The 13,747-nt window shown below is 33.6% G+C and overlaps 1 protein-coding gene across 1 annotated transcript; it reads left to right on the top strand.

The window, feature by feature from the left end:
- The first annotated feature begins 3,018 nt into the window (after positions 1-3,018).
- Positions 3,019-9,432, top strand: LOC111388805 (malignant T-cell-amplified sequence 1). Its single transcript, XM_023013616.1, has 8 exons — positions 3,019-3,172; positions 4,927-5,008; positions 5,117-5,184; positions 5,292-5,389; positions 8,227-8,363; positions 8,541-8,608; positions 8,852-8,915; positions 9,182-9,432. The coding sequence occupies exons 1-8, from the start codon at positions 3,162-3,164 to the stop codon at positions 9,197-9,199; spliced, it is 546 nt and encodes a 181-aa protein (XP_022869384.1). The 5' UTR covers positions 3,019-3,161; the 3' UTR covers positions 9,200-9,432.
- The last annotated feature ends 4,315 nt before the right edge of the window (positions 9,433-13,747 follow it).

The following is a 13,747-nucleotide window of genomic DNA, read 5'->3' on the forward strand; positions in this document are numbered from 1 at the left end:
ATTGTCTTGGTTTACAAAAAAGCTGACAGTTCAAGACACCGCGTTCACTGATTAGCTAAGTAAATCAGGTAGTATCTTACTACGGAAGGTTCAAACCCATAAGGTATCTATCCAGATGTGATAACATTCCGCCTGATCTCTCTATAGGGTCTGCATAGTCTACTGCATTAATTTCCATTCATGTGGGGTATTATTGAAAAAAAATGGGTTTTAATTAGTTGGTTTGATCAACTTTTGACCAATTAATTTAGTGAGCCCCGTTAATCAGATATAAGATTTCTTTGGCCGAATGTGTTCTACTCCATGAGTAGATTAATATGGTATATTTATTTTCTCAAAATCAATTTAGGGTGAATAAGAAATTAAGGTCAAAAGATGCCCACTTGATGTTGAAATAAAATAAGTGAAAAATTGAAAAATACCAATCTCACATAGGAAAACTAGAAGAATATAAACCACCTTATATAGCTCAAGTTTGGAACTTGGGTTTAGGCCCTAAGGGGTACCAATAGTTTTTGAAGGGGAGAGAATCTACATGTTAGTAGGTTAAGTCAAAGCCCACACGCGCGCGCCGTTGCCGCCGTTCGTCCAACTGGCTAGCTCGGCTTGGCACGATCACGGGTCGTGGGTCTTGGGCTTGGGCCAAGTTGATATATATTTTTTGGTAAAATAACGTTTGAATTATATTATTTAATAATAATAATATATTTTTTATATTATTATTTTTTCTTCCCCGAATTTTCTGTGTGTGACACGTGGTGCTTCTAGAATTTGGCGGTTGAATGTCTAATCGGTTGTGGCGGTTAACTATCCAAGTGGCGGTTGACTGTCCAAACTGTTTGTGTCTTTTGGACACAACTTTTCGACAGTTGTGTCTGTTGGGACACAACCTTTCAACATCTATATATAGGCCCCCATACCCCGATTTTAATTCATTACAAAATCAAAATTGATTTTTACTCTCCCGAAATTATTCCTTTGTCCCTGCATCATTTTTGCTTTTATAATTCAGTCCTTGAAAATTATTTTCCGTGCATTTTAGTCATCCAGTGTGTGTGGAGAGATCTAAACTTTACTGGTTCATCGTGTTTTGTAATTTGGAGTACTACTATTACAAGACGAGGTCGTTGTATCTTGAGAAACGAGTACTGCAATACCGTCAGTACCAGTGCGAGGCATTATCATTTTAAGGAGAAAGAGTCGAACTCTTGCCTCGACCATTCAAAATCATCCAAACGTTGTTACTCTGTCCAAATATATATTACGGTGACACTATTATTTGTCTATATTTTTCAACAAAGTCAATACAAAAGGCTCTTGCAAATGTACTATTTGACATTTAATAAACACATCGCTACCTTATTTCCTAAACATCCTATATTCAACCTATTCTTACAAGCCTAAGATCAAAACATTCTAATATATGAGCATACTGATGAAATAGAGAGTAAGAACCCAAAATCCAACGCAATAAAACTTGAAGCTCCTCCACAATTTCTCAATGTCTATTTGCTTATGGTTTGTGTTCGCAACATTCCATTAATTAAAAATTTGTGTCTTGAATTTGGATGTGGATCAAATCAGTAATCATGCGCATCTAGCTTATTACAGTAGTTGCAAAAAGGAACCTTTGACTTGGATTGCCTTTCATCTAGGAGATCTTGAAGACTTAGCATTGTCGATAATGTCACAGATACTTGGTCAAAATCGGTTGAAAAATTATCTAAACCCCAATTTTAATGCTAAAATTTAGGGATAGGAAAGTGGGAAATGAACAAGGGCAAAGTTCAAGTTTGAACTGTTCTCATTTTATTGTGTAATAATGATGGCATTGCCGTTAACTCCAATCAACAAAACCGAAAGTAATAATGAACGAGTAAAACTTTTGAAAAATGAGAGACCGATGGAAAAAATTTGAAGTTAAATGACTTGGGGTGAAGTTCGTTGAGCACTCAAATAATTACCTTATATTTTTAATATCTATGAATTTGAATATAATTTTATGTCCCGTTTGGTACCCATTTTTTTCAAAATGTATTTTTCTCTTTTTTCTTTTCAACCACGCATTCTTTATTAAAATAATATTACACATAAATAAAAAAAAATTCCTTATTTTTCAACCACACATTTCCCATCAATATACTATTCAAAAAATGTATTTTTACATAAAAATATCTCCTAATGTTTGTGAGAGATTATTTTGTCATGAAAAATATGTAGTTAAAAAAGTACAAAAAATGATGAGTTCCCTGTAAATTTACTTTACCTAAAAGGCATATGATCAAAAGACGAAGAAATAATATAAAGAATAAAATATTTTCCATTTTAAATAAAAAAGGGTTCAACCTCAATTTTGAGAGCTTCCACGGTCTCACTTCTAAAACATTGTGAGGGTGGTAAATTACGATATGTATCCCAGCAAGTCAAAGAACAAAAGCTTACACATATAAAGCCTGTTTGGAAGTGATTTTTCCTTCAAAAAATTGATTTTTGGATTGTTATTTCACTATTCCAACCGTCATATTTGATTTCTTCTCTCATAGGTGGACCCCACTTTTCTTCTAACGGTCAAAAAATCAATTTTCAAAATCACTTCCAAACAAGCTCATACTAGTATCCACAAAGATTTCAATTCCATATCTCAGAAATCGAATCAAATATTGCGATTGCTAATAAGATCGACACACACTCCAATCCTTTTCACCCGTGACAAATATTTTCCATTTTTCTACCAAGGTGTCCGCCTTCGACAATTATTTCTTGGATTTGTGATCCGGCCCCTCTTTACACAGACCAATTAAACCGCGCGATATGCCTCCAATTGATCAGGGTCCGAGCGTCTCTCCAACTGAACTGTCAGAGTGTCTAGTGAGTCAATTCACGTTGCGTCTTGCCTTCTAAAACATTCTTACCTTTCAAGATAAATTCTACCTTCCAATATATGTCTTGCCTTCCAAGAGCCCCACGAATCGAACCCACGATCCAGCCTGAGCTAACCCTTCCTTTGGAGAAGCGCCGGGGGACAAATATTTTCCATTTTTTGCTTCGTAATAACATTGCTTAAACTGAAATTTTAATCCATCTTGTTCCAAAATTCTTCAAATTCCTCGGAATTTTCTATAATACGGTGACCGTAAACCCTACTCCCGTTCACCGTAAAAATGTTCAAGAAGTAAGCGTTTTGTCCACTCTATGGCACGCACACACCACCGTTTATTGCATTCTTATTTCTATTATTAATCATGATTTCCAATCTGTTCTACATAAAGTTTGATTAGTATTTATCTGTATTTCTTGGTTCTTTGTAACTGCCCTTCTTCTTGTAAATTGGAAACGATGATATGCTTCATGAGTTCATGATCTCCATATATTGCTTATTTTCTCTTTGAAAGATGAAAAACCCATTTCGTAATTTTGATAGTAATCTATCGTTTTATTCTAAATAAATCGGCGTTCTCTCTTTTGGATATTTTAGTGGGTTTTGTTGGCTGCTGGGTAATGTACGTGTATGTGTGTATAATTGCGTTATGCATATATTATGGGTTATAACTGCTGGGTTTTGTTGGCTGCTGGGTAATGTACGTGTATTATGGTTTTACCTCTTGGAGAATTTGCTATTTTGTTGGTCTATTTACTTTTCCTTGTGTTGAACTAAAAAAATGATCCCTGTGGCACATACAAGATACTTATAGAAGGGCTTGATCTGAACCTTTATTTGTTACCTTCATAGAACTTTGAATATCTTCACTACGTGATGATGTCTACTCAATAAAAATTGGCTCCTCCAGTTTTTCCTTATCATCTCCTTTGTTGTTTTGTTTATGTACTCATTCTATTCCACTTGACATTTGGTGTATTGTTTAAATCCCAATTAGTCTCTCCAAACAACTTATCTATTGAGGTTCCTTTATGTCCCACTACTTTGTTGTGCTATCCTTAACACTCTCTTCCACCTTTAATTGTACCTTGAAACCAATTCCTGACTCAAAAGTCTGCGTTGTGAGGTTAAACTCTCTGCATGGATAACCTTGCTGTGTCTACTACTAGATTAATTTGCCCTCCTTGTCAAGAAAAATACATTTGTCCCTTGTTCAACCCATTTATAGATCGTGTACATCCATGTTCTTGTAAAGCTGGTCATTGAAGGTCACATACCAAAGAGACTTTTAGAATTGACTTTCTGGCATCATTGCATTCTCCAAAACCAAATCTCCAATGTATCTTAGCAAAGCTCCATCTCACAGAATGCCAATAAAATCTCTGGCTAAAAATGTTTTCTCCCATAAGTATATTTTGAACTCAATCCATTATATCTTCTCAAATTGTGCATCCATACCTTCTCCAAAACCAAATCTGCAATTTCTCTTATCAAAAGCCCCATCTTGGTGAATACCATCCAAATTTCTGGTTAAAATTGTTTGTCTCGTATAGGTATATTTGAACTAAATCCTCCATGTATACTAAAAACTGAGCCTATGAAGCAATCTCCTAATCCTATGTGTTTTTCCAATGTCTTAGCTATACTTTAAAGTAGCCTACTCTATTCTGGTTTTAGATTTTGAAATCTGGTCTTTTTGTGGGTGATGCATACACATGTTTGCTATTTCCTTTTTGGTGAATTTACTACCACTTAATATGTGTATATGCATCATAAACTTTATATACACTTTCTTTAAAGTTTTGATTCTGCCTGGAATCTTATTGAGCTTCAACCCACTGTGCTTGCTAATAATTGTTTGACTATTGTTGAGTGTATTTGTATTGATGTTAGCTACTTAAACTATTATTAATGTAATTGCATGCTCGTATATGTTTGAGAATTGTTGACAGTACTGATTTTTATGTAATAGCTACCTATCTATTGTCTGCCAATAAATGCCTATATTATAATAACTTATACAGTGCTTCTACTATAAAAATATTTAGGTTCTCGTCTGAAGAGGTTTCTGCACAAAATCAGGTGAAAGCATCTGTGCATAGGAAAATCCGGCAAAGTATTGCAGAAGAGGTTTTGTAATGTTGCTGTTTCTCTTTTCTTCAATAATTGTTAAATGTGAATAATTTCTTCTGCAATCAGTTTAGATTTAACTAAAGGTAAAGTTTCTCTTCATTGAAGTACCCAGGACTTGAACCTGTGTTGGATGATTTGCTCCCAAAGAAGTCCCCACTGATTGTTGCTAAATGGTACTTTTTTGGAAGAAAATATAGTTACGTAACTGGTTTTTTTGTACTTCCAGTATATTATTCTCTTTGATTCAATTTCTTACATGGCATTTCATAATCTTTTGAAGTCCAAATCATCTGAATTTAGTTCTGGTGAACAATGTGCCTCTGTTCTTCAACATACGCGATGGACCTTATATGCCCACACTACGGCTTCTTCACCAGTGTAAGTAATTGTTGTATGAAATGTGCAATCATATGCCATTTGTGTTCTGAAGTAAATAGACTGGTGTAGATGCTATATAGAAATGGATTATTTACCTGAGAGCTAAATATGCCTCTGAATCTGAGTTCCCTTTATTTGTTCCTTTTCTTTTGCCGTCTATCTTGCTCCCTAGTTTCCAAAATACTCAAATTGTAATTGACCCGTATAAATTTCATATGTAGCCTACAAAGTTTTCACATAAATATCTAAAACTGAATATCACTTTCTCTCTTATTTGATTAGTTCCCAGTCAAGAATAGCAACCAGTTACATACATAGACATAGTAATGTTCATTTATCTCAGTTAATTTTATGTTCAAGGCACCATTTTTACCATGGTTAGCAAATTTGGTTGTCCTATTGGGATAGAAGAACAGCATTGTTACTTTATTTGAGATGAAAATTGGTATTGTTTTTAATAAAGAAATAAAAATGTTATGGTTAATAAGTTTTATTAACCATGTTATTCCACAGAATAATGCTATGTAGCACCACCACACAATCGCATTTGATGATAGATCCAATAAAATGCACTGGATCTGTCCCTTAGTGTCATTGTATTTGCCACATAGACTGATACTGCATAGCATTATTCTATTCCATATCTCAATTTTTTATTACGCTCTCTTCATTTTTGTCTTATAGTATCATTTAGCTAGTTATGGTGCCCTTGATTATGGTTGTGATATTGAAGGTGTGGCTTTTGGAGAATGTTATTATTGTGCATGTAATTGAGAATATCATGATTAAAAATTGATTGGATGAGAGCTACAAAGTGTCTGGCTAAAACGACAGATCTGCTGCCTCTGTTTATGATATGCAACACCGCCTTAATCTGTTGCTGGGGCGCCTGTGGAGGATGGGGGACGTATAAGTTATTATTTCTTGGGACCTGGCAGGTAACTATGATGATGCAACAGGGAGCATGGATTTTAGCAAGTGCTATAAGTGAGTTGTGATGTTGATATGGAAGCTTTTTTCTTTTTCTTTCCAATTGTAAGCACTGTTTGTTAGGACTAGGGCTGAACAACGAAACTGCCAAACCACAAAATCGAACCAACACCCTTTTTTTGAAACTGTTGGTTTGGTTCCACGTTGATCCGTCAACATTTAGGTTTTGAATGGTTTAGATTTCAATATTTGCAAACTATTTCAAACTGCTAAATCGTTTACCAAAAAAATATGAAATTAAAATTAGTCTAAATTTTATTTAACACAATTAAAATTTAATATATTTCAGTTAAAAAGATACATCCATATTAAACATAATTCAATTAAACTCAATTCGATAATTTTACATCTCAATTAATTAGTTAATTAAATAATATCCAAATACCCATTAGTCAGCAGAATTATGAATATAAAATCATTAAATTGGATAAAGTGAACAATTGCTGCTAAACCATATTTATCGATTTTCCATTATAATTGAGCAAACAATTAAGTCTCGATCTTAATTCAAACTTGTACATTTCATTTCCTTCTACTAATAATTTTCTTGTCTAAATTCAAGTCAAATTATCCAAGTTCTTTTATTTTTTGGCAATCTTTTTCTATGCTTTTATTGGTAGTTATGTTGTTTTGTTCTAATAATTACTGGGCTTCCTTAATGTAATTCGCTAATATTTGGATAGAGTAGAAGCATTGAATGATTCACAAAAAGTTACAGTAGCTAGGTATTATTGTATTTTATTCTTTTATTTATTTTCCTTTATTTGTTATTTTAAATCATTTAATTATAATCAATGAATTCATGTACTATGTTTTAATATTTATGAAGAGAACGAATCGTGTATTACAATTGTAAATGGGTGCCATTAATATTGATTAAGAGTTTAAAATATTTATATCATGTTGTTGCATTATCATGATTATAATTATATAATTTTGATTTGTAATTTTTGTAATAATACAACTTATGTTTTAAGGTGAAATTTTAGACTAATATTTACGATTCAACTTATTTGATATATATTAATTTCTTCATTGTTAAACCATGGTTTTAAACCGAACGAAACCGAAAAAAATGGTTTGGATTGGTTTGGTTTAGAAATTGAAATGGTTTGGTTTGGTTTGAAAAAATTCCAAATCGTTTTAAATGGTTTGCTTTGAAAATTTGTCTCAAACCGTCCAAACTAAACCATGTTCACCCCTAGCTGGGACTCTGCCTGTGTGGAATGATATTGTCTTAGACCATATATTCATTTCCTTTGACTTTTATAGTACAAGGAAGGGCAGTGTGTTTATTGAACGGTCTTGAAACCTCACACATCCTTTTTTTTCCTGCAGGGCATGGGACGATGCCCTCTACAGTTCTCCCTATCGCTGAATTTTTGTTACTTTATAATACATATAAAACGAAATCTTGGTTTATACCAAGCAAATAACTTCTTTTAAATTTGAATAGAAATGAAAATAGTCCGGATTTTCTGCGGGAATGATTTAGAAGATCCAAAACAAAAAATAGTGGTATTTGCTAGCAAATAATGAACCTTTAAATACCTATTTGAACTAATTTTTATTCATCCATTTGAATCTTTCCTAAAAAATATTGCAATCAATGTCATTCCTTTTTTCCTTTGATATTTTTATTTTCCAGTTGTAGAAAAATTGAGTAAAGAAGTCATAAGATGTCTCAGGGAGAAAACTGTGGAGTGCTATTAGTTTCATTTTTCTACAACTCACTAGTTTGATTTATTTCATTTGTTACCTAAGTAAATCAAACTAAATTTAAGAAATTTATGTACATAATGTAAATTCATCATTATTATTTATGGTTATGCCTTGTCTATTTGCAGATCCAAACGTAATGAAAAAATTACAAGTTGACAGGGGGGCAATAAAATTTGTCATTTCTGGTGCCAACATAATGTGCCCAGGGCTTACTTCTGCTGGGGGTGCCTTAGACGACGAAGTAGAGGCAGAAACTCCTGTGGTATGACTTACAAGAATGAAATATTTTTATTCAGTATTAGAATTATGTTTTTGGTTAAGTACTCTATCAACTGGTTCTCAAGTTTCCATTTCAATATCATGTGTCTTCGATTTTAATTTATCGCCTGCACTCTTTTAATTAACCATCAGTCACAATATTTGACTGTTTATGCCTTAGGCTATAATGGCTGAAGGGAAGCAACATGCTCTGGCTATTGGATTTACAAAAATGTCTGCGAAAGACATGTAAGTTCCTGTTTTGTTTTGGAATAAATGTCAAATCTGTGTATTTTTTTGTGGACAATGAAATTGGAAGTCTAAAAACGGATAAACAAAAGAAATTAAAGTGTGAATTAATTAAACAAAAGATGTTGGATTGACGAAAATACTTAGCCAGCAAACCCCAAAATGTAAAATAAATAAAAGTGGCAAGTTCACAAAAGTAGAAATTTTCAGTTTCTCATACCTGCCATGGTCTTGTCCCTGCAGTCGGAATGTCAACAAAGGAATTGGTGTGGATAACATGCATTATCTTAACGACGGCCTCTGGAAGGTAATTTCTTTTCGACTTGTTGCTTGTTGTTCAATGCTTAGTTATTTCTTACAAGTAGCATTGAGAATATACTCATCATCTTGATTTTGCGGGTGAATAAACCTGGCAACTCTAAGATTCTTCGTCGTAAATGAGCAAATGAACCACCGGCATTGACTCTTTACAATTTTTCTCAACTTGAAATTGAATTACTTTTAACCTCGATTATTCACTTGGCTAACCATAGTTTTATTTTATTTTTATTTTTATTTTTTAATAATTCGCAGATGGAGCGCCTAGATTGAGGTTTGTGCAAATCAAGAGCAGTATCCCACTATTAAATGTTGATCATACTGAAGTTTGGTTTTGGTTTACCACTTTAATTAACAATGTTTCATCTCAACAGTGTGTTTCTAAGTAGCAAACATGACGCAACGTTGACTACAATGAATAGCTTTTTAAGCTAAATTGTGTAATAGGGAAGAGCAAATTCCTCTTGAATGATGGTTTGGTGTGTTCAGAATTATGCTAAGTGTACATTCCATGGGTTACATCTTGGTGTACTTGTGTAGAAATTCAAAAAAGTGTTGGATGGAAAATCATATATATAAACTGGCCAAACATGTGTCATCACATGACACGATGTCAAAAAGAAGGTACATATAGTAAGATCGTTGTATGCTATGGGTACAGTTTTTGATAGGGATGTCAAAAGGGCTGAGTTGCTCATCGACTCAACTGCTCGGCTCGTCAAAATAGGGCTCGTGAGCGGTTCGAGCTTGTAAAATCACGAGCCCAAGTGCGAGCCGAGCGGGCCTCGTCGGGAGGCAAGCCGAGTCCACTCTAGCCGAGCTGCTCGAGGGCTTGAACGAGCCAGCCATGAGCCAGGCTTGTGGCTCGTTCAAACGACGAGCCACGAGCCGAGCGGCTCGTGGTTCGTTAAAAAACAACGAGCCGCTCGGCTCCTGGCTCGCAAAAGAAAGTGACCAAATGGTCGCTGAAATCTTTTATTATTATTTTCCCCCCCTTCTACTATAAATATCCTTAACACCCATCTGTTTTTTTTTTTTCCATATCAATTACTCAATCTACTCCAACTCTCTTAACTATCTTTTATTATATTAATTATCGAGTTTTTACTCTCTTGTGCTGAAAAATATACAATATCAATTCAATTTTTACCATTTATTAGTTACAATTTCAATTCATCCAATTCTCACAATCTCACTACATTTATATTTTTGTAGTTATTATATTTGAATTTCATCATAAACAATCAAACAAATGGACCAACGCTCATTTGTTGAGAGCTTATTCGATATGGTATGTGGGTCACATAATGGTAATCGCTTAGAACGCTGCAAAGTCAATTTTCAAATGAATTTGTCGGTCTAAATGACATATCCATACTTGAAGATGTTCATTTTCACGATCAGGAAAGTCACAATTTAATTGATTTGGATGATATTAACGTTCTCGAAGCGGAACATGAGGATGAAGATGTCGAATTAAACATCCCACATGCGAGGGGAAAGCGAAAGGGCAAAAAATAAGCAAAATGTTGGGATCACTTTAGTTGATTTCAACGGGAAAAATCATCGATGACCTTGTAGAATCTAAAGCAGTATGTAAATACTGCCAACAAAGATTGGCATGTCGAAACCCATCTCAATCGCCACTACAAAGCATGTGCGGCCAGACATGGACGCTGGTCGAACACAATTACAATTTGACAGTTTAGACGTCGGTTCTACGATTTCACCCCTTTCCACGTGGGTGTATTTGGAGGACAATGCTTAACCGAAATGGTGAAATTTGTTGCCGCCACTGAGTTGCCTCTAGCTATTGTAGACAACCAACACTTCGTCTCGTTCGTGCAAAAATATCTGCAATTGAGATACGTTGGGGTAAGTCGAACAATCTTCGTGCCGATATAATACAATATTTCAATAATTCAAAACAACAATTAATTATAGATTTGCAAAAATATGGGGTATTAAATTTTTAACTTTTGATATATGAGAATGGGTTAATAAAAGAGCATATATAACTACAACCATACACTGTATAGACCCACTTTGGTGCATGCATAAGAAAATTATTGCTTTTAGAATTGAGTTTCCTCACAATGCTAATAATATATATAATATTATTATCAGTATCGTTAGAGAATATATTGTGAGACTAAAATTCAGTCTTTTACTTTTGATAATGCTAGTGTTAATAAGGTAGTCGTCGATAAATTGTGTAGAACACTTCAACTTGATTTTGGTGAGTATTTGTTTCATATTCGTTGTGTGTGTGTCATATTTTGAATTTAATTGTACAAGATGGCTTAAAACATATAAATGATGAATTTTAAAGGATTAGGAATGCATTAGTATCTATTACGATATCTCATAATAGAAAACAAGCATTTGAAGATTTTTGTGTCGAACTAGGGGTGACGACTACTAAAACATTTTTTAGCGATAAAAGTCATGTGAAGGTTTCGAAAATTTAATAACTGACTTTTATAACAATAGACACGTTAGAAGTGATGAAGATGGTATGTTAAATGAATCCGATTAGATTATAGCTTTGAAAGTTAAACGATTTTTGATATCTTTTTATGAGACCACAAAGATTTTATCTGGCGTTTATTATCCCACAATCTATATAGTGCTTGAACGCCTTTATATAATTGCAAGAACATTCCATAAATATAAAAATGATCATGCTTCAGTGAAATTATAATTGTTATGGAATTAAAGTTTAGAAAATATTGGGAAGAACTACATATATTATTTCCTTTAACATGCGCAATGGACCATCAATATAATATTTCGGGAACTAAATACGTAATTGATCAAATCAATGAAGTTTTAATATTTAATACACCTATCACCTATAAGAATTTAGAGCAAACATTATGTGAAATGTATTATTTATATGCGGAAAAAATTGGTACGAATGTTAGTCAGGTACCTTCTGCACCTATTCCTTCTGCTGAAATTGAAAAAGATGATGCCGAAATAATGAATTTATTTAAAGACATTAATACATTTAAATATGATGCAACTGTAATGTGTTCATCTAGTGCCATGTCGTCTACATTTGCATCTCATCAAACATCGACCGAAACTCAAAATGCGATACCTGCTGAATTAATTGATTACTTCAATCATAATATGTCAATAGACAGAACAATTAAAAAAAGTTCAGAAAAGGTACTTGAATTCTAGCGAAAGTATGAAAGACGTTGGCAAATGATTTCTGCAATTGCGAAAGATCTGCTGATACCTCCAGTTAGCACTGTTACTTCGGAGTCTGCTTTTTGTGCAGGTAAAATGATTTTGACCGATGTCAGGAGCTGACTGAAAGAAGATGTTTGGAAGTATTCATGTGCGTGAAGGATTGACAGGACGCTCATTTTCGACTACAAAATAAATACGCTGAAATTGCATGTTGTCAAGTAAATGATATTTGATTTAATTATATTAATCAAAATTTCTTTATTTTTTAATCGTTAAATTTAATTTTTTTTTAAAAAATTGTACACGTTACAACAAGTTGTTCGTGTACAATTTTTAACTCCGCCTACTTAAAATTGATATAACTGGTCCCAAACCCGGATAAAGGAGGAGGGTTTACATTTTATCTACTTTAAAAAGAAATAAAAAAAATATTTTTTGTAAATGTATTTCAAAAAATAATTCTTTTTCATTATATAAATATTTTATACTTTATAAAAAATATTACAATATGATATAAATAAAAAAATAAATAAAAATGTCTTCATTAAATTATTTGTATTTTTCTAACACTTTTTATTTTTTTTTAAAAGTGTTTTCATTACATTATTTCATGTATTTGTGTTTTTCTTTTAAAAAAAAAGGAACAAGCCCACCCGCCAAAGCTCAGCCCAACCCACGAGCTAGTGGGCCGAGTCGAGCCCAAGCTTGGCTCACCACGAGCGCGAGCCCAACTCCTGAGGTTAAGGGTCGAGCTGGCTTGGCCCATTGCCACCACTAGGTTTTGAGTTAAAGCATGCCAACAACTGGGTAATTTTTGTGTTTAGATTTAGCAATCATGCTTTCTGCTTTATACGCCCATTGCCACCACTAGGTTTTGAGTTAAAGCATGCCAACAACTGGGTGATTTTTGTGCTTAGATTTAGCAATCATGCTTTCTGCTTTATACTCATCCTTTCTTTTCCCGACTTTCTGCTATTTTCCTTCCATTTTTGTGTATTGCTATCAGGCATTGCTTAACATCAAACAATGGCATATGTGCTTTTTGCGTTATATTTATTTTCATACTTTCTTTTCTCAACTCCACTATTTCCCTTATATTTATTTTTGAGTAATGCTATCTAACACTGCTTAGCATTAATCGACTTTCTACTATTTTCCTTCCAATTTTTCAAGTAATGTTATCTAATACCATCTAGCATCAATCTAGGTTACAATGAGGGTTCAACCTTAATAGCCAATGAAATTTGAATGCATTTTGATTCATTAATTCGACACACGGCACGGTTGACAGCCCCCTCACATCGGAGGGGGCCCGCACTTATTAAAAAAAAAATCGAGATGGGGCCCCCTCATTGTGAGGGGGCTGTGAACCATGATGTACAGTGCTGTACATGTGGTTTAATCCTTATTCATTTTGCTTTCCCATCATGACTCTAATTATATATTTCTTTAGCGATAATTTAAATACTTTAAAAATGAGTATGAATAAATGAGAGCATTGTAATTCTCTGGACTATTTTTTGCCTACTGGAGACCCGAGCCGGTTATTGAAATTACAAAATGTATTAATTTGAAAGGATATATATATATATATATATATATATATATATATATATA

This window comes from Olea europaea, unplaced genomic scaffold (genome assembly GCF_002742605.1).
Source record: "Olea europaea var. sylvestris unplaced genomic scaffold, O_europaea_v1 scaffold529, whole genome shotgun sequence".
Lineage (NCBI taxonomy): Eukaryota > Viridiplantae > Streptophyta > Magnoliopsida > Lamiales > Oleaceae > Olea > Olea europaea.

Bases quoted from the DNA above. Each gene is read 5' to 3' on its own strand.
- LOC111388805 (XM_023013616.1), top strand. The intron at 5,009-5,116 runs GTTTTGTAATGT...TCTTCATTGAAG, and splicing joins GGCAAAGTATTGCAGAAGAG to TACCCAGGACTTGAACCTGT. The intron at 8,364-8,540 runs GTATGACTTACA...TTTATGCCTTAG, and splicing joins TAGAGGCAGAAACTCCTGTG to GCTATAATGGCTGAAGGGAA.